This window comes from Neolamprologus brichardi, chromosome 7 (genome assembly GCF_056152115.1).
Source record: "Neolamprologus brichardi isolate AB-2024 chromosome 7, ASM5615211v1, whole genome shotgun sequence".
NCBI lineage: Eukaryota > Metazoa > Chordata > Actinopteri > Cichliformes > Cichlidae > Neolamprologus > Neolamprologus brichardi.
The window spans coordinates 58,423,930-58,449,290 of NC_142110.1; the positions used below are offsets into that span (position 1 = coordinate 58,423,930).

The following is a 25,361-nucleotide window of genomic DNA, read 5'->3' on the forward strand; positions in this document are numbered from 1 at the left end:
AGGTGCAATCCATGTTAATCAGCTGCTCTCAATGCCAGCAAACAAACAGCTGAGGTGTGGGGAGCCATAGCCCTGCCCCCAGGACCTGGAGGAGATCCAGGCCCCAGACATCTAGAGGCCCCCCAGAGCACAAGAGCTCAAGAAGGAATCACCGGAGTGTGGTGGGGGGAGATAGGTCCCCACATATGGGGGGTCCTGAAATGTTCTCAGAGAGATAGTCTAAGACCCAACCTGACACATAAACATAGATAAACAGGCATACGCAGACACAAACATGCAATCCCACCCTTATGCACACATATACAAATACTCAACACTTGCCCAACATGGAGACACACAAAAATTAACACTGTACACACACTAACACACTCAGAAGGGGACAGAGGAGGAATGTCTCCCCTTCACCTCAGTGACACACCTGTACCTCAAGACCCTGCATCTGTGGTGGTGTGAGGGAGCCAGCTGGGGAGAGTAATAGCTGATTACTTCGGTTATGACCTTCTACACAACTAATAAATCACCCATCCAGTAAATCTCAGATAGGACGTGCTACTTAGGCTGCTTTAGCCTCAGTGTGCACACAGTTGCTATACATTTGCAATCCACTTTGCAGCCCACCTCAGATCCTTATTTTGTACTACCTCACACTTAATATCATATCTGTTGTCACCGAGGCCTGTTCTGTTCTGTGCTGGGGCCTTGGCACTGGAAGATGGAAATAATCTTCTTTTGCTTCATGTCTGCAACCACTGTTTGGACTGGACTTTGCCTCGTGACTTTCTCAGATGTCTTCTAACAATTCTCACAACAGTTAATGTGAAATAAGCTCATTTTCCTGCAGACACAGAGTCAGACATATTTTCTGTAGAGAAATATATCTCAGCTTTATTAACCTCAGATTTCGTTTTGCTTTTTATGCCTTACAGTAGTTAGAAAATAATATATACACATTGCTTTAATTACACAATCCTTATTTGGAAGTGCTCCATCTCTGCTCAACCCTTGCAATAAAAGAAAAATGTATAGTTACACTTAAACCTGCTAAACAGGTATTCTGGGCACAGAAGGAAAGGGAAAGCAGACTTTTTTTGCCTTCAGGGCCTGGAGTTTTGTATTTGTCAGTTTGTCACTGACTTTTCTTACATTTGCTCTGCAACTCAGAAAAACTAATCAAACAGCAAACATGCAGTTGGAATTTGCTAAATGTATTTCACCCTCAATGCATGAAACCTCAAACAATTTCAAGTGATACACAATGCAGGAAACCTCACTGTGCTTCATAAAACGTTTAAGCTTTGTGTGGGTTTAATCCCAGCACTAATGCAGTGTTAAAACCAACACAGCAGGTGTTCTTGATAAGCCAGAAGCCAAAGGAATTTCAATAGCTTTATCCAGCAGGAGATGAACAGAAATAAGACAGGGTGAAAAAAAAACAGATGAGGAAAAGTGACAAGGAAGTGTAGGAGGAGAGTAGAAAATAAAAGAAAGATTTTGGCAGAGAAAATTAGCTTTGGTTTTCATGCCGTTTATGAAGAATACTATAGAAGACAGTAGAAGTAAATTATTAATTGAGGCCAACTTTGTGCATTGTTTATTGCTATGCAATGCCTTCCTAGTAAAACAAGGGGAAAAATCATGTTTCATCTTCCATTACAAGTAAAGCTCTTTTTTCCATGTGTCCCAGCACCTCTTCATGTACAGAATATTTACAGTAATATAACACAAGCAACAATAAGAAGAAATGAACACAGTGTTTCTGGGCAAAGTAACCCAATAAAAGCTGCGTGTTACAGCCGGAAGCCCATTTTGACAGATACCTTGTGCACATAAAAACAAACAAATTATAAATAGAACGTTTACAATAAATACAACGTTACTTAGTAAGTTTTCACATTTCCCAGTACACAAACTGGTAGTCAAACAGCCAACCAGTGGCTTTACTGGAAACCAGTAAAACTAATTGCTACATGACATGTATTAACCAGAAATGGACATTTTCTTGAAACAGAACATAAGGCTAGTTTGACTATACATATATATGCTTTAAACAGACAGGTTTTTTTGCCCTGGTCAGAAAGATCCTGCTAAATAAACTCTATATTTTCACATAGTGCAGCTATTTTCCATGGCTAGTTTTTACTTATATTTGTCCCCTGGGCAAAAATTAGCTGCCCGGACCTCCCCTAGTGTCTGGTATGCTGATAATGGAATACTGCAAGGCTACAGTTTTGTTCTATGCTCAAAAATTATGGGCTCAAAATGTGGTCATAAATATTTTGTACTTGTAAATCGGTTTTGTACTTGTAAATCAGGATTTGTATGTGTAAAAAAAATTTGTGTGTGTGTAAAAAAGATTTGTATGTGTAAAAAAAATTTGTGTGTGCGTAAAAAAGATTTGTGTGTGCGTAAAAAAGATTTGTATGTGTAAAAAAGATTTGTGCGTGCGTAAAAAAGATTTGTGTGTGGACTTAGCCAAAAAAAACCCCTGCAAGTTACAAGTATGAATTTTGACCCTATTTTTCTTCCTTTCATCTGATTGGTCAATGTCATGTCAATCACAAATGTAACAATCCAATCAGAGAACAGATGGGTTTGGCTGTCGGAGGGGGCTTTTTTTGAACTGCAGGTCTTTGAAGGGAATAAATGCCCTTTTACATGCCAACCCAGCGTTTTCCTTCATCACCACGAAGGAAAACAGTCTGTGGTCGTCCGAGTTTGGTGATTTTTGTGTCACAGGTCTACGTGTTTAATATAGGGACTTCCACAGCCTTTTCAACAGCGCTGCGGACCGCGGGGTGGGGGCGGGCAGTGTTTTGGAAATGACAGTCTTCATCACAAAGCTTTCTTCGTTATGAATTAGCATAGATGTTTTTATTGAACATTTGAAGAACTAGCAAAAAAAACCAGAAACTCTTGTAGAGGACATAAAGTCAGAGATAGAAAAGACGAGGAGCAGGTGCATCTAGTACAGGTAGAGCTGCTGCAAAAACCCACAGAGCTCAGCAGCCAGCAACAAATTCTGGATCCTTTGCTTTTAGTTAGCAGTTAGCATTAGCAGCACATCCTGCGTCAGATCTGAAAGGACTTTTATGCTGCGCACTGTGACTCACAGCAATGGTCCCGGGTCAGCCCTGACTTTGTGTTAAACTAATCCTAAAGTAATAATGGTATTTCTAACCACTGATATACCACAACTTTATCCTTTCAACAGCTACTGAAAGTTAGGGGACCTAGCTGCTATCGGATATTTATATAGAGATCCTCCAGCCAGTGTTGCCAACTCCTCAGTAAGGAAAATCGCTATTGGTTGTCCTAGAAGTCGCTAAATGACGTCATCACCTAATTTGCATAATTGGTCATGCTAATGTAATTGTAACCTATGTTGTTGGAGAGAGAAATAACATCGTGGAAGAGACATAAAGTGAGTAAAAAACGTCCTAAATGCATTTAGAGTTTATTTAGAACTACAAATTAAATTTCTTTTAGCAATTATTGTTTTTTTTTAATGTCACAATTCCAACCCTGCTCCTTTACCCAGGCTTGGACTGGCAAAAGTGACCCGAAATAGGCACTCTGGTGGAGTTACTTTGTGTGTGTGTGTTTATAAGTAGTTTTAAACCTTGTGATCCACAAAACAGCATAAGAGTAAAAGAGTAAAAGAAGAACTGACTGTGTTACAGCACCCGCTGCTTGTTGAGAGTAAAAGCGATATGCGCTTTCACGTCTTTTTTTAGCGACTTTTTTTAGAAAAAAAATCGCTAGGGGGTCTGAAAACTCGCTAAATATAGCGACAAAGTCGCTAAGTTGGCAACACTGCCTCCAGCTTCAACCTGTATTACCCTTCAAGGACCTGCAGTTCAAAAAAGTGCCCCTCTGACAGCCAAACCCATCTGTTCTCTGATTGGATTGTTACATTTGTGATTGACATGACATTGACCAATCAGATGAAAGGAAGAAAAATAGGGTCAAAATTCGTACTTGTAACTTGCAGGGTTTTTTTTGGCTAAGTCCACACACAAATCTTTTTTACGCACGCACAAATCTTTTTTTACACATACAAACCTTTTTTACGCACACACAATTTTTTTTTTACACATACAAATCCTGATTTACAAGTACAAAACCGATTTACAAGTACAAAATATTTATGACCACATTTTGAGCCCATAAAAAATCAGTTTTGCAATATGCATCATTGAGGTACAAAACTGAAATAATGACAATATGGGTGTAAGGGTATACAAAGTTCATTTCATGATAAGACTTCCTTGGTTTTGGAAATTGTGTGAGTTAAACACTTATTAGTTTTAAGTATAAATTAAACAAAGTATTCGTTTGCACTTGTGACCAACAGTGAGTTTTGTGTACCCTTACAGCCCTAAGAATATGGTCTAAACTACAATGGAATCCACTTCAAAGCAAGATTGAGGAATAAAAACATTAATTCAATCCCAAAACAACTGACTCACAGTGAATCTGTGTAGAGTTTTATGCTACGTAACTCATATGCATTTTTGTAAAACTAGCTTATACGTCGGTATTTTTTCAAATAAATATCTTTCACTAGATCTTCAAAAAAATAGTCTCTCTTATGTTATCGTTAAAGTCAGTTCAACTGTCTTTTAGACAGATGGGAAAAAAGATAGATTACATGCTAGCAGCTTTAACATTGTACTTAACCCTCACCCTTCTCCTCATCTAGCGGAAAATAATCATTCTTCTTAACATGGGCTGAACAGTACTATTTACAAATACACTTTAAAATGTAGTTCACATTGTATCAAGGATATGAATGTATCTCTGGTCTAGAATACTGAACAAGGACAGAGAGGATTTTTAAGGGAAAGGTTAAAACTACTGGTGTGAATCACCGTGAAGTTTGTTGTCCATTAAATTCAAACAAGCTACATTCTAAGATCAAGTCATAAGCCGACTTTTGCCCATCGCTTATTAACCTTGTGCTTACTGGCAACTCAACAATTTTCTAGAGCAGCGAAGTGGGGGCAGCACTAGTTTGAGACTGTGTTTCAGCACCTCGAGATTACAACTGATCTACACCGTGTCTGACTGTACAACTGTACTTTGTACTACATCTCAAATGTACTTGATTACAGTGCAGTGTGTAGTCGGGTGAAAATAGACTTACATTTGAAAACATTACCAAAAAAATCACAATGGAAATCTGCCTTTTTGTGTTTTTATAAGACCTAAATGCTAAAGGTGCTAAAAACTAAACAATGTTAACCAACCAAATAAACATACTACAGTTTTAAAGGAAAATACACTGTAGATTCCAGTTAGTCTGTTTTTGTTTTATTCCAAAGGCTTCAGAGATGTTTAGAGGTAGTCAGTTTCCAGTCTTTTGCAAAGCTAACAGATTTTAACCTACTTATGTAATGTTTAATTCTAAAAATTGCACCAATATTTCTAATTAACTATAGTCCTATTTAAGATCATTCGAAGCTAGCACAGACTTTGGTTGCTCTGGAATATTTAAATCCTCATCTCAATGTTGTTGAGGTTTAAGCAGCATCAAACTTAGCTTTAGTAGAGAATTTATAACAAAGAGATCAGACATATCAGTGAACACAAAGTGTTGCAAACAGTTGATGTCCAGTTCTTTCAGCCTCTTTTGGATGGACGCTATATTCACAGCGAGGGATATGTACTGGAAGTGGAAGACAGTCAAGATAAATATTATCTGTCCTGCCTGTCCTCTAACTTGTCAAAAGTAAAAGTAAGCAAAAAATAAATAAAAGTCAAATAAATAACAAATTAAATGTCAAATACTCATAGATTGATATTATTCAAAATAAATATTTTAATATTGCTCCTGGAAATTAAATAAATTTTAAAGGAGGTAGGCACAAACCGACACCCACCTTCACAGATCTAGTGACACTGCATTAAAGGACTGTACCAGTGTTTTAGCACCTTAATTACACCTTAATTCGTGATTTTTATTACCAATTAACAAATTTGAAGCTACAATTTTTGAGCTTTTTTTCAGGAAGCCACGGGGGTTTTTTTTTTGTTTGTTTTATAAAATAAATACATAAGTAATTTTCGCCATTGTGCTGATTGATTTACCTGACATAAAGACTTTTTCAAAACCATTGGCTTCCTGAAATAAGGAAAAGTCCAGCCTTTTTTCCCCAAAAGATCAGACATAATAATAATAATAGAATGTGTCTATTTGGTTTAAAACAGGTTACAACATGCATCACCACCAGTTTTTCAGTATGTGTCAACTTATACTGAAGAAGCGGTTCAATACAGTGAATCTGGTTCTTTTGAAATAAGAAAAATAAAAGTGTTCATCTGTCACAACAATGACTTCTTAGAATCAGCCTCAGTTTCAAAAAACAAGTCAAGAAGGCTGTCATTAACAAGAAACTGAATAAATGATCACTAATGGAATAAACCTCAACTATTAACTCTAGTACTTTTGGAAATGTCAGTCTTGATAAAGATAAACTCAAACGTCCATGCAGCTGAAATAAAACAACAGCAAAAACGTCTTATGTTAAACTGCATAGTAGGGATAAGGATTAAAGTAGGGATGTCTGTTCTATTAATGTGATGACGTTAACAGCCAAAGTTTTAGTTCTATTTGAAGAGATTTTGTAGTATTTTCTTTCAAAACACATGTAGTGCTCATTTTTGTTGTTCTGCTTCCATAACTGCTAGAATCCAAAATTATGAGCAAAAATAAAATTGTATTTATTGCCTGGGCCCAATTCCTTTTACCCTATTATAATAATGTGAGAGCAAAAATGTCAAAAACCTGGAGAGAGGGAAAACCCACAACTATATGCATAACAGATACAACTTAAGGGAAGTAATCTTCAAAAGATGTACAGACGCAACCCTGTGTAAATAAAAAATATATATAATTAAAAGAAATATATATATACTATACTAATATATATACTTATACATATATAGATGTATAATTTAAAAAATACATTTAACATGTAAAGTAATTGTAATGAAGAATTTCTGATGGACAGGGCATAAACAGAAAAAAGTGTAGACTATTAATTACTAAATATTGTAAAGTGAGTGGGATTAAATAAGTTTATGCTTCTTCCTACTCCTTTATGAACATGTAATTTATTTATAATTATTATTGCTTTGTTTTCCTTCTGTCTTGCTTTGTTTGCTCTTTTTTCCTCTGCTATACTATTTTAACATGTAAAGAATACAATATTCATTAGGGTTCCTTTTTCTCTCTTTGTATTCTCACCTTGGTCTTTTTTCAGTGTTGGTAGGGAAACATGCAGGAAGGTACAGAGGAGGAAGTCTGTTGGTCTCACAGACTGTTGAGCTCCTCAGCTTCTTGTCAAAAGGAAGGGTCAGGTGACAGCAAGCAAACAGGAACCAGAATTAGTGCCCGTGTGGTATGTAATGTGAGATAGTGAGTGCACAGGTAGTTTTGGTAATCCCAGAGGGATTTGAGTTAGATGGTGCTTTCAGTATGTGCGTGACTGATTGTGTGAACATGTGGGTGAGGATGGCTGGGCCGGTGGGGGCCCATGCAGTTCTGCTGGTCACTGAGCAGAGAAGTAGTCTCTCCTGGCCCGTTCTCTGGGCTGACAGAGGGCGGAGATAGCGGAGACTTGGAGGAAAGGGTGGAGCTCAGAGTTAGATTGGGGTTTTGGGCACACAGGACGGTGCTCATGGAGGAAGGAGGAGTTTGGGAGATAGGGGCGTGGTTGCTTGGAGATGGAGTGGCCTGGGGCAAAGAATGGCTTGGCCTTCTGCTGGAGGAAGAAGAGGTGGTTTGGGGCAGTGTGGTACGGTCACTCAGAGGTGTTGGCTGAGAATTGGATGCAGGGCGCTTCACAGGAGGTGTGGCCAGTGGCAGTGGGGTGTGTGGCCCTGGTGGCGTTAAAGGGGGCAAAGAAACCGACGTGTCTAGGCGTGTGTGACTGCCCTCTGGAGACTGTGGTGTGCTGTCCAGCCTCGATGCCAGCAGGCCATTCTGGTACTGAGGACGAGTGATCTATGCAAGACAAAACAAGGGTGAATAGATTTTTTTTTTTTTTGCCTGTCCCGTTTGGATCTTTAGCTATCAGAATTGTTGTCTGAAAGCCAAGAAAGATGCCAAGTGGATTTACTTTACCAAGTGGATCATCATGGCCTTGCCATATTGGTCCATTTGATTGACCTTTATTATAATTATGTATTTATTTTATTTTCGTTTTTTAAGGACGGGACAGACATGACTGGGGGACAGGACAGGGAGAAAGAATGAAAGAAAGAGAGGGAGAGAAAGAAAAATAGAGAGGAGAAGAGATGGTGAGAAAGGGAAGAAGAAAAAAAAGAAAAACAAACAAAACACCTGGATCACCACGATCACTAAAGAGCAACATAATAAAAACAACACCATCACAATAAATTAGCTAATAATAGATAACAGTAGATACTTTTTTAATTTCACCTGTTGAGAATGAAAAAAGAAAACAAGCAGAAGAAAACGAGAGCAATAGAATAAACAACATCACGATGATATATGGGAATATAACTGTAAATACTAAATATTAAACATTATTGTGCAGCACGTAAGATCGACAGCGCACAGTGGGCTTTGAGGTAGGAGCCAATAAGGGTGTAGTTTGTGTGTGTGAGCACCCGTGTGTACACCTGTGAGCATGAACGCGCTTGTTTTAAAAGGTTCCTTCATGTAATGATCTGCTAGAGGGTGTGGGGAGCCACAGCCCGTCCACCAGGGCATCAAGCAGGTATGGAGGAGATCAAAACTCCAGACATCCAGAGGCCCCCAGAACACAAGAGACCAAGGAAGACCCCAAACCTCCCTCCACCCGCTCATATGTAGTGTTGATGCATGTGTGTTCAAAGGTACCTTTAAAACCGAGGAGGGCATGGAGTTACAGTGGGGCAAAAAAGTATTTAGTCAGCCACCGATTGTGCAAGTTCCCCCACTTAAAATGATGACAGAGGTCAGTAATTTGCACCAGAGGTACACTTCAACTGTGAGAGACAGAATGTGAAAAAAAAATCCATGAATTCACATGGTAGGATTTGTAAAGAATTTATTCGTAAATCAGGGTGGAAAATAAGTATTTGGTCAATAACAAAAATACAACTCAATACTTTGTAACATAACCTTTGTTGGCAATAACAGAGGTCAAACGTTTACTATAGGTCTTTACCAGGTTTGCACACACAGTAGCTGGTATTTTGGCCCATTCCTCCATGCAGATTTTCTCAAGAGCAGTGATGTTTTGGGGCTGTCGCCGAGCAACACGGACTCTCAACTCCCGCCACAGATTTTCTATGGGGTTGAGGTCTGGAGACTGGCTAGGCCACTCCAGGACTTTCAAATGCTTCTTACGGAGCCACTCCTTTGTTGCCCGGGCGGTGTGTTTTGGATCATTGTCATGTTGGAAGACCCAGCCTCGTTTCATCTTCAAAGTTCTCACTGATGGAAGGAGGTTTTGGCTCAAAATCTCACGATACTTGGCCCCATTCATTCTGTCCTTAACACGGATCAGTCGTCCTGTCCCCTTGGCAGAAAAACAGCCCCATAGCATGATGTTTCCACCCCCATGCTTCACAGTAGGTATGGTGTTCTTGGGATGCAACTCAGTATTCTTCTTCCTCCAAACATGACGAGTTGAGTTTATACCAAAAAGTTCTACTTTGGTTTCATCTGACCACATGACATTCTCCCAATCCTCTGCTGTATCATCCATGTGCTCTCTGGCAAACTTCAGACGGGCCTGGACATGCACTGGCTTCAGCAGCGGAACACGTCTGGCACTGTGGGATTTGATTCCCTGCCGTTGTAGTGTGTTACTGATGGTGACCTTTGTTACTTTGGTCCCAGCTCTCTGCAGGTCATTCACCAGGTCCCCCCGTGTGGTTCTGGGATCTTTGCTCACCGTTCTCATGATCATTTTGACCCCACGGGATGAGATCTTGTGTGGAGCCCCAGATCGAGGGAGATTATCAGTAGGGCTGGGTATCGTCACTGATTTCTAGAATCGATTCAATTCCGATTCACAAGGTTCCGAATCGATTCGATCCACGATTCGATTTAATTCGATTCGATTCGATTCGATTCACTGCGATTTGAATCTGGTAAATTTTGACAGTCAGAAATATTATAATTCAGATCAGTACAGTTACATATTTTTGTATCTATAAAAAGGAAGCTGACACACTGACTTTATCAAAGGTGTGAGCATCACAGCAGATGCCTTTGTGTCAAAGTAGCTGAGGATAAAGCACAGAAAAACATGAAGGCGATTTTCCTGGCCTGGGATTTTATAAAAATATTCTGCAGTACATCAAAAACGAAAGAAAACCATTAATCAACACGTGAACATTACCTCTGAAGTTACAGCGGTTTTATTAGAGACACGGCTAAGCGTTTTGCATTTTGCATAATTCTAAAAAGTTTAAATTTGTTCAGTATTGAATGGCAGAAATTAGGTTTTCTTTTCGGAAGTACAGTGGGGCAAAAAAGTATTTAGTCAGCCACCGATTGTGCAAGTTCCCCCACTTAAAATGATGACAGAGGTCAGTAATTTGCACCAGAGGTACACTTCAACTGTGAGAGACAGAATGTGAAAAAAAAATCCATGAATTCACATGGTAGGATTTGTAAAGAATTTATTCGTAAATCAGGGTGGAAAATAAGTATTTGGTCAATAACAAAAATACAACTCAATACTTTGTAACATAACCTTTGTTGGCAATAACAGAGGTCAAACGTTTACTATAGGTCTTTACCAGGTTTGCACACACAGTAGCTGGTATTTTGGCCCATTCCTCCATGCAGATCTTCTCAAGAGCAGTGATGTTTTGGGGCTGTCGCCGAGCAACACGGACTTTCAACTCCCGCCACAGATTTTCTATGGGGTTGAGGTCTGGAGACTGGCTAGGCCACTCCAGGACTTTCAAATGCTTCTTACGGAGCCACTCCTTTGTTGCCCGGGCGGTGTGTTTTGGATCATTGTCATGTTGGAAGACCCAGCCTCGTTTCATCTTCAAAGTTCTCACTGATGGAAGGAGGTTTTGGCTCAAAATCTCACGATACTTGGCCCCATTCATTCTGTCCTTAACACGGATCAGTCGTCCTGTCCCCTTGGCAGAAAAACAACCCCATAGCATGATGTTTCCACCCCCATGCTTCACAGTAGGTATGGTGTTCTTGGGATGCAACTCAGTATTCTTCTTCCTCCAAACACGACGAGTTGAGTTTATACCAAAAAGTTCTACTTTGGTTTCATCTGACCACATGACATTCTCCCAATCCTCTGCTGTATCATCCATGTGCTCTCTGGCAAACTTCAGACGGGCCTGGACATGCACTGGCTTCAGCAGCGGAACACGTCTGGCACTGTGGGATTTGATTCCCTGCCGTTGTAGTGTGTTACTGATGGTGACCTTTGTTACTTTGGTCCCAGCTCTCTGCAGGTCATTCACCAGGTCCCCCTGTGTGGTTCTGGGATCTTTGCTTACCGTTCTCATGATCATTTTGACCCCACGGGATGAGATCTTGCGTGGAGCCCCAGATCGAGGGAGATTATCAGTGGTCTTGTATGTCTTCCATTTTCTGATGATTGCTCCCACAGTTGATTTTTTCACACCAAGCTGCTTGCCTATTGTAGATTCACTCTTCCCAGTCTGGTGCAGGTCTACAATTCTTTTCCTGGTGTCCTTCGAAAGCTCTTTGGTCTTGCCCATGGCGGAGTTTGGAGTCTGACTGGTTGAGGCTGTGGACAGGTGTCTTTTATACAGATGATGAGGTCAAACAGGTGCCATTCATACAGATAACAAGTGGGGGACAGAAAAGCTTCTTACAGAAGACGTTACAGGTCTGTGAGAGCCAGGGATTTTCCTTGTTTGAGGTGACCAAATACTTATTTTCCACCCTGATTTACGAATAAATTCTTTACAAATCCTACCATGTGAATTCATGGATTTTTTTTTCACATTCTGTCTCTCACAGTTGAAGTGTACCTCTGGTGCAAATTACTGACCTCTGTCATCATTTTAAGTGGGGGAACTTGCACAATCGGTGGCTGACTAAATACTTTTTTGCCCCACTGTATATAAAACGAAAAAAAAACCCCATCAGCCGACAGTGCTGTAAACAACGGTAGACTTGTGCGTAACAAGCAAGGGAATAATGCAGAAAACAGTACAGAGAGAGAGAGAGAGGGGGAGAGTGAGAGAGAGAGCTGTGCATCGTGGTTGAAGCAAAACAGTAAAAGTAAGAGTGAATACCTGACGATGTTTATGTGAAGTGTAGTTTGGATCTTCTTTTGCTGCTGGTTCGGTCAATATTGTTTGGAGGGAGATAAAACTAACAGCTTTAGAATCAGCTCATAAAGGGCGTGAACACAAAGCGCGGACCCGCCGACAGATCAGAATCAGCGAGCTGTCGGCTTTCACCCCCGACCGTGTCCGTGCGGTCAGGTGAGAAAGGCGACATCTCACTGATTCTGATCCGCGGGTTGAGCTGTGTGTTTAAGTCTTTGTGCAGAATCCGTGTTCCTGCTCTCATTTACTGTCTTAGCTGTTTGGTGGTTGTTGAAATTTTGTGAGATTTCACCAGAGATTCTGGCATTTCGGGCAAAATAAATTTATATTAAAAAATCGATTCAGGATTTTAATGAATCGATTTTACGTTATCCAAGCCAGAATCGATTTTAATCGATAAATCGATTATAAAAACCCACCCCTAATTATCAGTGGTCTTGTATGTCTTCCATTTTCTGATGATTGCTCCCACAGTTGATTTTTTCACACCAAGCTGCTTGCCTATTGTAGATTCACTCTTCCCAGTCTGGTGCAGGTCTACAATTCTTTTCCTGGTGTCCTTCGAAAGCTCTTTGGTCTTGGCCATGGCGGAGTTTGGAGTCTGACTGGTTGAGGCTGTGGACAGGTGTCTTTTATACAGATGATGAGGTCAAACAGGTGCCATTCATACAGGTAACGAGTGGGGGACAGAAAAGCTTCTTACAGAAGACGTTACAGGTCTGTGAGAGCCAGGGATTTTCCTTGTTTGAGGTGACCAAATACTTATTTTCCACCCTGATTTACGAATAAATTCTTTACAAATCCTACCATGTGAATTCATGGATTTTTTTTTCACATTCTGTCTCTCACAGTTGAAGTGTACCTCTGGTGCAAATTACTGACCTCTGTCATCATTTTAAGTGGGGGAACTTGCACAATCGGTGGCTGACTAAATACTTTTTTGCCCCACTGTACCTGCCAGAGAGCAGCAGGTAAGCGCATAGCCCCTCCTGCTAGCCCTCAATGTCTACGTGTATTTAAAATTGAGAGGTGGGCAACGACGCCAGGGGTGAGGTTGTACACCCTGATGGTCTTTTGGATTCCGTGTAGCATGCCCACCCCCAAGATCCTATATGTATGTGTTATGAGAGTGTGAGTAATGTGAATGTCTAAGTTGTGAGATAAAATTGAGGCACAGGCAGCCAGAAGGGGACAGGGGGGGATGCCTCCCCTGCACACTGGTGACACATCTTTACCCCAAGGCCCTGCATGTGTGGGTGATTGTGGTGGAGCGGGAAGAGGGAGGCAGCTGGAGATGGGGAGAGAAGGAAGGGAGGGGCAAGTGACCCCTCCCTGGGGCCAGCTCCCTCGCTGACCCCAGTAGGCACCCTCATACTCTGCAACCCGCCAGGGAAAGGGGGCCCAGGCCCATCCGGACCGGGGCCCAGTACAGCAGCGCCGCCCGGCCCCACAGAGCCCGGGACAGCCCACCCGACCCCACCTCAGAGAAAATTGCACCCACCCTGTCATCCACTCATCTTCCACACTACACAAGACAATAGACACCCAGGCTGAGATCTTCCTCCACCTCTCCTGTATCTCCCCCTCCTGCATAGTGAGTTCCTGAAGAGAGGAGATCTCCTGCAAGATGTAACAACCTCCCCCACCAGTAGAAGAGCCTCCCAGGTGGCTCGATGCACCGGCGGCACCCTGCGCCAGGACTGGGCCCCCATACACCCACCCGCCCACAACCCCGGCAACACACCAACCAGGACCCAAGCCCCCGAGGCCCAGCCAGGGCCCCAGCCCAGAGACGGAGCGCCCCCAGAACCTCACGCCCGTCCCGGACCCACCCAGGGGCAGCCAGGCTACCAGGTCAGTAACCCACGTCCGTCAGCACAGACCCTCCCCTAGCCCCGCTGCACGCAGCCACGAGGAAACCGTCACCTAAGAGCCAACAGAGCCCTTAATAGGCCATGACCGCTACCCCGGGTTGAGCCCTCCAAAGAAGATGCTCCTGGGGAATCCCCCGACGCCCTAAGCCTGTCCCTACCCCCATACCAATCACAACAGCGAAGGTGGGACTAAACTATGACCCCCCCACCCCCACTAGGTGATGGAGCTGATCAAAGGAGCCCAGAGCAATTGATCTGATGTGGTGGCAGAGGCTGTATCAAGACTAATGTAATCTAATAGATAATTTATGTATTGGTTAGAATTAAGATTATTTTTATTTTTCCAGTTCATGAGGACTGTTTTCTTGGCTATGCATAGGGCAGTGAAAACCATATGGGCTATATTCTTTTCTGTAGTGACATTATCTAAGCTGCCCAACAAACACACTAAATGGGAAGTTGGAATGTTACATTTCAGACACTTTTATAAGTCTTCACATATCTCGCTCCAAAACTTCTGAACTGGTGGACAGAACCAAAGAGCGTGGATATAATTGTCCGGTGAATTTGTTTGGCAGTGTGAGCAGTTGTTGGTAGACGTAAAGCCCATCATGAACATCCGATGACCTGTATAGTGCATATTTTGTATTGAATTAATTGAAGACTGGGATTTCTAATTAGATGAAAGGTTTTTAAGCAAATCTGAGACCAGAAGTTTTGGTCTAAGTTAACTGATAAATCCGCTTCCCATTTTGCAGTAGGAAGTGATATTGATTCATCTGTTTTAGAAAGCATTCTGTATATTTTGGAAAGTAATTTGGGGGTTTTAAGAGCAAGAAATTGAACCACACTTGGTGGTGTTTGTCGTTCAACTTGACCCAGTTTAAATTTATTTTTTACTATGGATTTAATTTGTTGATATTCTAAAAAAAAATTCTTGTTGATCCCATATTGTGTAACTAGTCTGTCGAATGAAATAAATTCTGTTCCTTCTAATATATGTTCTAAATATTTGATTCCTTTACCACTCCAATCTGAAAGGTTTATCATATTATTGTTATGTAATATGTCAGGGTTGTTCCAGATAGGTGTATGTTTGCATGGGATTAATGAAGACTCCGTCAATTTTAGAAACTCCCACCATGCTGTCAGAGAAGAACTGATGTTGACGCTTTTGAAGCATTCATGTCGTTGGATGTTTGAGCTGATAAATGGTAGATCTGAAATCTCTAGATTATTGCAAAGTGCTTGTTCTACATCTAGCCAAGGTTCATCTAAGAAGGTATGTTTTAGCCATCTTGAAATAAACTGAAGCCTGTTGGCTAAGAAATAGTGCTGAAAGTTAGGTAGTTCTAATCCTCCTTTATCCTTGGTCTTTTGTAGTGTTTTTAAGCTTATACGTGGGGGTTTATTTTTCCAAAGGAATTTGGACATGTATGAATCTAGAGATCTGAACCAATCTTGTGGAGGTTTAGTTGGGATCATTGAGAATAAATAATTTCTTTTCGGCAAGACCATCATTTTTATAGCGGCAACCCTTCCCATGAGTGATATGGGTAAACATTTCCATCTAGCCAGATCGCCTTCTACCTTCTTTAAAAGTGGGATATGGTTTAATTTAGTTAGATCTGCAAGCGTGGGAGAAACATTAATACCTAAATATTTTATATTTCCCGATTGCAGTGGTGTAGACGAAAAATTATGGAAGGAGCAATTAATCGGAAGGACTGTAGATTTTGACTAGTTAATTGAGTAATCTGATATTCTTGCAAAAGAGTTTAGCAATTCAATCACCCCAGAGATATTGGTCTGTGAGTTTTGGAGAAAAAGTAACACATCATCCGCATAAAGGCTGATTTTATGTTCCAAGGTTTTTACTGTATGAGTAGTCTATCAAATTAAGTAATCTACGTGTATTTGTTGATGAGTGCCTACCTTTTATGAAACCAGTTTGGTCAGGATGAATTAAGAGGGGGGTTATTTTCTCTAGTCTCTTTGAGAAAGCTTTGCAGATTATTTTAAGGTCTACATTTATAAGGGATATTGGACGATAGCTTGAGGGATATACAGGAGATTAATGTTTGCAGAATTCATATTTGATGGAAGTCTGCCCTTTGATTTCCAACAACGTTCTGTAAAAAACTGGTGCTAGAATCGTCCAGAATTCTTTGTAGAATTCTGCAGGAAAGCCGTCTGGACCTGGAGCCTTATTATTGGGCATACTTATCAGGGCTTCCTGGAGTTCACCTGATGTCAGTGGCGAATCCAGTGCTTGAGTGTAATAATTACACTCAACAGAGTTATGTTGTCTAAAAACTGATCAATTTCCTTTTTAGATGGGTTTATTTGTGGTGAATACAATCTTTTATAGAAATCCCTGAAAATGTTGTTCATTTGTTACTTTGTTCCCAGATGAATCTTGAACAGCGCATATAGTTGTTTTTTCTTTATTTATTTTTAGCTGGTTTGCTAGAAATTGACCAGATTTATTACCATGTTCATAATTTTGTAAGCGTAGTCTTTGTACTAAGAATTTTGTTTTGTTTTTTATCAATTATCTCATTTAATTCTAGTTTTGTTTTGCGTATTTTGTTCAATGTTTCCTGATCTTGGTGGGACGCGTAGGCTTCTTCTAGTGATTTAATGTTTTTTTCTAATTCCTGAATATTTTTGTTTTCTTCTTTCTTTTTATGTGATGAGAAAGAAATTATTTTACCTCTCATCACAGCTTTCCCTGCTTCCCATAGAACAGATATGTAACTGTTTCCACTAGAGATCTACCTTATTTACAGCTCAACGTAATGTAGCTACATACATAACTGAGTTTTTTTTCCTTATTAAAATATTGTGCTATATCAGAAATACTACCAAATATACAATTTCCTATTCATGTAACATCCTAAGGGTGATATTCTACCTGCATTCATTTCAACTTGTTAGCCCAGAAGAATGTTAGTCAGCTAACAGAGGGTGCAAAATGCCATCATGACAGACAGGCTACAGAACAACAGGATGAATACCAGGCACCATAATGTGTTCATAACAGAGGCCAAACAAGTGTCCATAGTGACTATGTTGAAGAGATACCCAGAAAATCAAGAGCCAAGAAAATAACTAGCATGTTCTCCAAAGAGCCATCCAAAGTGTACTCTCAGCTGAAAGGGAACAATACTGATTCACCCAGAGCTGAGACTGACCAATCCTGTAAGAATAATTAAGAGAAAGTAGCTGAATAACCTAAGAGCACAACAACTTCCTAGAACAAGAAGAATTATCCGGATCATTAAGGTTTCCCACAAAGGTATGACACATGCAAATTACCTACCTCTCCACAACATGGAAGCTCCTATCATAGCAACCAAGCTGACTGGGCAAAAGTCAACACACAGCACAGTTAAAAGGGCATGGCAGACAACACCAAAGCACCAGCTCCTGGTTGACAGAGCAGTAGATCAGGACCCCAAGACATATCAACCTCAGCACTGCCTGGACTGACTACAAGTAAGCTTTTCTAAGGAGCTTAGGGAAAAAGTAGCAGGGCTTTTGCAAGTTTCACAAAACTTAAAGACTAAAGTCTAGTCACATTCTTACTAATCTCCTTAAACTAGTATGAGTTGGATAACTGAGAACCTACACAGAAATACACAAAAGCTAATGAAATTCACTGTGGACAGTGACAGTGCTGGAAGCCCTTACCTGTATTTTTATTTATTTTAGTGATTTGTATTTAAAAACTACTTATTTAAAAACTACATAAAAGAAAGAAAACACATTTGTGGTTACTGATTCTTTATTAGGTTCATTTTCTAGTATTTAAGTGAATCGCTTGTGGAAGGTGAAGAGACAGGGGGACTGGCCATCCGACCTGTGTCAGGAAAAAGAACCTTAGTTAGAGCTGTTCACATTTTATCATTATCATTTGTCTGTAACCTAAATTCTTTATATAAATATTAAGATAAGTGTGTTAACAGTACTCACCTTTCCTGGTTGTTTCTTTTGCAGGATGTGGAGCAAAAGAGTAGAAGCAGCTCAATCACCTGCTTATGAGCTCCTGGAGCAAACCAATATCCCAGGTTAGGGGAGTGTGGTTAAGGTGTTTTAATTTATAAAGAAGTGGTTGAAGTCTATATGTTATTTATTTATTTATAGGACTTGGTAAAAATAGAAATGTGTCTTTCATGTGTTGTATTGTGGTTTGATGACGGCTCATGTGGATGTTTATGTTTTCATTTGGTTTGCTAACTCTAGACTTGGGCTATTCCAGATGCTCACCGGAATCAGGTAGAGTATAAAATGGAGCCAGTTGCTTTTAGAGGTTGTTGAGTTCTTTGCTGTGTTTTGGTGCGTAAACTCACGGTCTCTTTAATAGAGTCTTCCAGTTAATGGATAAATTTTATTCCAGTCTTATGCCATTTTGTGTGAATGTAACCCCCTAATTCACCTCTTCATGAAAAGTGGACACGAATATATAGATTCAGGAGTGGAGTGAACACTAGCGATGTCAAACCATTCGCCAGTAAGGGAGACATTGACTCACTGATCCACAAAAAGGACATAGTTATGTCAGAGAGAGAGTGTCGACAAATTGTGTGGTTCACAATTTGATATTTTGAAAGATTTCATCTACTTCAAGCATTTATTTGTACTTGCCTGATTTATATGCCACAAAATCTTATTTCTTCCATCTGCTCAGTGTTATTTAAATACTGTTCAATATGTAGCTTTTAGAAGAAATGTTTACATTTTGCATTGTGGGAAGCAATTTTTTTATGTCATTTATTTAGTTGAAATATTTTTTTCTTATACTTGAAATAGAACCATTATAAATAATTCATTTTCTATGGGTGTCTGTGTTATACAGAAGTATAGTAAGTTAAAAATCACCTTTTATAAAAATGTTTGTCAGTCAAACAGGGAGTTACCTTGACAAACTGAAGATCTGAAAGCGCTCGAACACAGAAATCTGGTATGTACTGGAAGGGTGTGCCTGGGATCTGAGTGTTGCTTCCACAGACGGAGCCACTCTCTGGAGCCCGTTCGGTGCAGCTCAGAGATGCCGAGCGGTTGAGGTTGCCCCCATGTGATGGAGAACGGAACTCTAAGGATTAACAGAGAAAACAGTGAGCAAAAAACGACAAGGGGTCTCTAAAAAAAAAAAAAATTAACAAAGCTGACATGAATGAAAAATGGAAACAAAAATAATTGTGAGCAAGGAAAAAGTGAAGGCAGCTGGGTGAATGAAGTGGTGAGGGCTGGTGTAATGAGTACACACTGCAACAGATCACACAAACACACACAAAACATATAAATGTCATACTTGTGCTATGACTGCATGAATGTGAGGAGACTGTTTGTCACGCAAAGAATGCACCAAACATGCTGTGTGATGATGCAAAGAGCAGATACCACCTGCAGTGGGATTTAGCAAAAACTGCATGTGTGATTAGCTTGAGAAGCTTCTTCAGTTAAGAAGAACTAAAGTCTCTGGGATGAGAGGTGAGCTTTTCCATTAAATTAATGATGTCCAGTTCAAAGCTCTTAAGCTTTCCCATTACAATACATACTATTCCCATTTCTGTTGTAGAGGAAATGGGCGAAATCACAGGAGATTTGCCCATTTCATTCAGCCCTCAGAAAGACAAATAAGCACATTCTTCAAAGTGTCAAAACTATTTTGTTAACCAGAGTTCTGCAGTCAGATACGTAGCTGTTGATAAATATCACAAGAGTGATGGAAAACCATCTGAACGTAGATCAGTGGTTAGTAGGAGGTGTTAGTTTTGACAGGGTTAGAAATTAGAGGTCACAGCGTCAAGAATCCCATCCAACAAGTTGCTCATTTAACTGTCACACCTGCCTTCAGAAGAAGACACAAACAGACCACATGCAGCATCAGCAGTGAGCGCTTCAGCAAGTTTAAAATATACAGCAGCACCCAGCTACTGATTTTACTATAGAATAATCAATTATCTATCAATGAATATGGACAATAAAACCAAATATTAACTAAAGGTCCATTTACAAGCTGATCATAGTTTTCAGTCGCATTTTGCAGTGTTCCTGTTTTTTTTTTTAATATCCTCGCTCGTGTTATAGAAATGAAACTCATCTCGTTTTAGTGGGATATAATGTAAACTGTATATCACACAACACAAGCAATTAGAAGACATGATAAGCTGCTGTTTGTCAACATTTTAGGACATTATATTAATCAGCTTACTTTATAAGATGTCTGAAAATGATCACAAATACCTATTGTGAGTTTTCAAAGCTGAAAGCAAACAGTTTTCATTTAACTTCTTCTGCTAAATAAAAAAAAATCAGAGGTCAAAAATGTTTAATTTACCATGCTTTTTGGAACCTTTGAATCTTTCCAAAGTTCATTTATGATTTAAAATTTTCTAACCAACTCCTTTTTGGGATTTTCTTACTTCCAGCTCTTGTTTTAAGACACAAACTTTGGAGAAGTTTGAAATATTTGAAAGCATGAGTTTGGTTGAGCAGTGTAAAAACCTTACACCTTACAACCCTTTTAGAAATATAATCATTGTTGGTAGAAATAGTAAAAACCCAGAAAAAAGGGACAGCATGAAAACAAAAAAAACAAAAAAAAAACAAAACACCTTTACTTCCTACAAAACATGTGTTCTAAAACGTTGACTTGTTGGATCAGGACTCTGAACATGATGCAAGAAAAGAAAGGGGGCGGGGTGATGGTGAGAAAATCTGATTAAATACAGGCCCCCGGGGCTCTGCCTCCGCAGGTCCATGCAAGTATTTACCTGGGAAACGAGAGAACAGAGAAAATCTCTTAAGAGAGAGGCGTCGTGGAGGGGGGGAGGCCACTGACGGGGAAAGAGGAGGGGTGACAGCTGAGAGAGAAAGAAAGGGGGCAGAGAGAGACATGAGTAGGTTTATTTATTTATTTATTTATGATTTTTCTCCTGATTTAGTTAGACTGGATCACTCTACGTACTCATTTTTTATTACCATAGAGCCTGGAGGTTTGTTCCATTGAACTCTGAGGATAACGTAGCAGATTCTCTGAATGTCTTCTTCATCAGTAAAATAGTCTTCCTGCTCCCTTGACCTATAATTGAACACTTTCTAAATGGCTTTATTCTCTCAATTGCTAGTTTAAAGTCCTATTAAATGTAACATGATGCTCATTTTGTTGGTTTGTGCCCAACTGGGGAAAATGGACAGTTAATAGTTTACAGTTTGACTACTGTTTATGTTCAGTGCTGCCATCTTGGATTACTAATTAAAAATTCAGACTCAGAATTTTTCAACTTCCAACTTATTCAGCAACGCACCACAACATCCGAGTTCTCACATGCGTCACTCAAAGCCCTTAAAAAGGGAGAATTGTTAAATTCAACCAACAACAGACAAAGCATTAGACAATGTCCTACAGAAAAACAACACCACCACAATTTCTACATAAATGGAATATTCAAGTTTATAATTCTCTCTCTGTCTAGATTACATGATATCTGAATGCATCACTGGAACAAAAGTTACTCTGTTTTCAGGATTAGAAATGGTCAAGTGTTTGACATTTACATTCCACACACTGAGGTGGATAACGTGCACATAAAGCAGCGGTTTATCAAGTGGAGACAGAGCAACAGAAACAGGCCAACAGGGAGAGAAACAAGAGAAGAAGAGACAGTAGCTATATCACAGCTCCCTTTAAGTGTTTGATATCTTATTACCATGACAAAAGTCACTGACAGTGTTAGATATTTTTGACCTGATTCAATCTTTAATGTCTGGAATTTTGTGACCAGTGGCACAAAGATGACATCTTCACAGTGTAACCTGCTATAGACAGTCAAGGACAGTCTGAACAGAAATTCATTAAATTAAAAAAAAAGCCTTTCAAAAAACATGACTGCACTGACAAACATTTTTTAAAACATTATTTTTCTTGGATTGCACAAGAGTAGCTTTGCATGATTCACAATTCAAAATAAGTCTAAGATAAATTTGTCTTGATGGAGCCCATCAGTTCATCCTTTATTTGACACAAGCTTTTCAAGCTTTCAGCCAACTTTCTTTTGATTGGCTGCCCCTTACAAAACTTAAGCTTTGAAAAGCAGGTTCTGTGCTCACAGCTAGAGATGACCATATTAGGGATATATGTTCTCACTGACAACAAACTTTTAACAGTACTTTGTAGGATATCCACTTTAAGACCTTCACGTCCATGTTTCTAATTTACTACAGATTATGACAGGGTTGGGAAGTTCATCTTCAAGGTATGCAGAGAGAGGTTTGGTGAGGTTAGTAGAATGGAGCCCACAGCCCCAAGGATGGAGGGATTGGGGGAGAGAGAAAAAAACATTATCAAAGACACCCGGCAGCTCTGTCAGAACTGGGGGAAAGCTGCACCAGATGAGAAAGCCACTTGAAGGAGCTGTGGGACAAAATCTTACCTAGAGGGATGGGAATTGCTAAGACTTTAGTGATTCCGATTCACTTATCGATTTGATGTCATTGGGTTCTCATTGCCTCCATGGCACCAAGGACCCTGGACAAGATGGGATGCCGCTATTAACATCTGGAGGATGCCACAATCCAGACTTACTTTCCTTTTAAGGGAAACCTATGACACCCTCCCATGCCACTGGAATATCACACAGTGGTACAATGAGGAGGTAAGCTGTTCTCTCTGTGGGAGGCCCAAGGCAAATTTCCAGGACATATTATCAGGATGTAAGGTGGCACTGACTCATACTGTAAATGGATCTTTTGTTTCAACTCAAGTGTGCTAATACATCTCCCCGTTTCCATCTCTGTCGGACAAACAGTAGCTGTCACATTTAATAGCCATTATATAGGAAACTGTTGTGACTTGCTGATCTAAAAAAAAAAGGTGCTGGCACTGATCCAGTCTTCAGTTTCTGTAGCTTCTGCAGTTCTATAGATTATATTAACTATAATAAGTGTAAGATATATGAGATATATTTTCTGCTGGCATACTTCAAGTGTGCATGGAAAACTACAGAAAGGAGGATAAGTTGAATCTTTTTTTCCAAATACAAATCTTTCATTCTCATTTTCCTTATGCAGATTTGTTTCAAAGTTTAATAAAAGCTTATGTACCACTACAAACTTTGAAATAAATGTTAATGTCAGCTTGTAAACTTAGCTTGAGCCTGTAGGTGTCTTTCCATAGGGCAACATCCCTTGCTTCCTTATTTTTGTCACCTACAGTCTTTGTAGTACTTTGTTCTTATGATCTACTTGGTCTATTTGGTTCACATGACTCTGTGGAGTCCTGTGAAAAACCAAGTACATCCTTACTTGCTTCCACAGGAATTAAGAGGGTAAGTAGAGTAAGAACATGGCTTCAGTTTTCAAAGCTGCACTTAAAGAAACCACAAAACTTGTGGAACAATATTCTTGAGACAGATGAGACCAAAGTAGGAATGTTTGATCATAGTGCACAGTGAACTGTTTGGACAAAACCAAACACACCATGCCAGCACGAATACTTCATACCAACTGTCAAGGATGGTGGAGGAGTGATGATTTGGACTTGTTTTGCAACCATAGGACCTGAGCATCTTGCAGTCATTGAGTCAACCTGTTTTCAGTGCTAACCACAGTCATTAGCACTATTGTCTCAGAGCAAGAAGGTTCTGTGTTCAAATTCACTCGTCAACTCGTGAAGTTTGCATGTTCTCTCCGTGCTTTCAATTGTTGAATTGTTTCAATTCAATTGTATTTATACACCACCGAATTACAACAGCAGTAGCCTCAAGATGCTTATTCCAAGGTAGAGACCCTACAAAAATACAGAGGAAATTATTTCAGTGTGCTCTCTCCAGGCACTCCAACCTTCATTTACCATCCAAAGACATGCATAGATTAGCTTAAGCGGGAATATTAAATTGGCCATAGGTATAAAAGTGAGATTAAATGATTTGTTAGTTGGCCCTGTGATACACTGGTCAAAAATACCTTGTTTTTATAGCAATGATGGTGAACCCATGACCTAGTTCATAAAACCTGTAATACAGCACTGAAGAAAGCTCAGGGACACCATTTAATTGGACTAAAGCTCTGGTCTAAGTGTTAATGTATTTGATGCTTCCTTTATACAATGAAAAACAGGCTTCAGTGTTAAGGACTCTCTTTCATCCACACAAGTTCAGGTAAACTTCTCAAAAAGGTGAACCTTAAGGTGCTTTTTTCTCTAATTAGGCTGCAGTAACATGACTTTACAACAAAAAGCATATAAAAGAGCAGGTGTGGATAGGGATACACACTTATGGACAGAATATGTCACTGCAGGGCAAGTGCAGTACTAAACTGCTGGATTAACCTTTTAACCTTCTATAACAGAAATCCTCTCAACAGCCTGGGAGGTTCAACTCAGGAGAAACAATCAGCTAATCTGTAAACTGGCCACAGAAAATACCACCAGACTATTGGTTTTTCTTTTGGTTTGTTTAGAGCCTTCATTTTGGCCATTTCTCATTTCTTAGACATTTTCAACAAGTTCTGAAAAAATGTAAAGCTAGAACAAATTTCTAGAGTTCTTTTGAGGACTACTTTGACATTATCATGCTATAAGACATGCATAACTACTACAATAACATTTGAATTATTACATAATTATTTTGCGTCAACTTGCAACTTTAGCACAGGATGGAGTGCAGTGAGTTTTACAGAAAGAAACAGATATTATGCTGAAAGAGTTATTAAAAGCGTCTATAGACTACACTCTAACTCCTCTACATCACAATTTAACCAATATGTTTGGTATGAGAAAACTCATGTGTTAAGATTACAAGTCACTGAGTAACTGATTAATTTACTTGCAAATGCTACTTCTGTTTCGATATTTGTGTATTTGAATAATAACATGCAGATTGTAACTGATCTCCAAGCAGAGTCAGAGGCAGCTTGTCTAACATGTTGGTCTCCTGTCAACCCTTTGTTAACACTCATGACATAAATGACAATTTCCTACAGATCCAATTCAAGCTACGTAGGTTCCAGATACAATAGCAGACGCAATTTATAGGATGGATGGAACATGAGATTCAATTCAATTCCATTCAAATAGCCCCAATTCACAACAACTGTCGCCTCAAAGTAAGGCTTACAATCACACAGCCCCCCTGTGAGCAAGCACTTGGAAGGAAAAGGAGCAGCAATTCATCGGAACAG

The 25,361-nt window shown here is 39.8% G+C and overlaps 1 protein-coding gene across 2 annotated transcripts in view; it reads right to left on the minus strand.

Moving 5' to 3' along the window:
- Window positions 1-4,018: 4,018 nt before the first annotated feature.
- Window positions 4,019-25,361, minus strand: part of LOC102782454 (cyclin and CBS domain divalent metal cation transport mediator 4b) — a 38,750-nt gene continuing 17,407 nt past the window's right edge. Inside the window, exons 6-8 of one of the 2 annotated variants that reach the window (XM_006797280.3) lie at window positions 20,957-21,046; window positions 19,097-19,272; window positions 4,019-8,008 (exon numbers count right to left, since the gene is read on the minus strand). In XM_006797280.3, the coding sequence (XP_006797343.1) occupies window positions 7,463-8,008; window positions 19,097-19,272; window positions 20,957-21,046 (812 nt within the window). In that variant the 3' untranslated portion in view covers window positions 4,019-7,462. The remainder of the gene's footprint in view (window positions 8,009-19,096; window positions 19,273-20,956; window positions 21,047-25,361) is intronic. The other variant, XM_006797281.3, reaches the window with a different exon arrangement.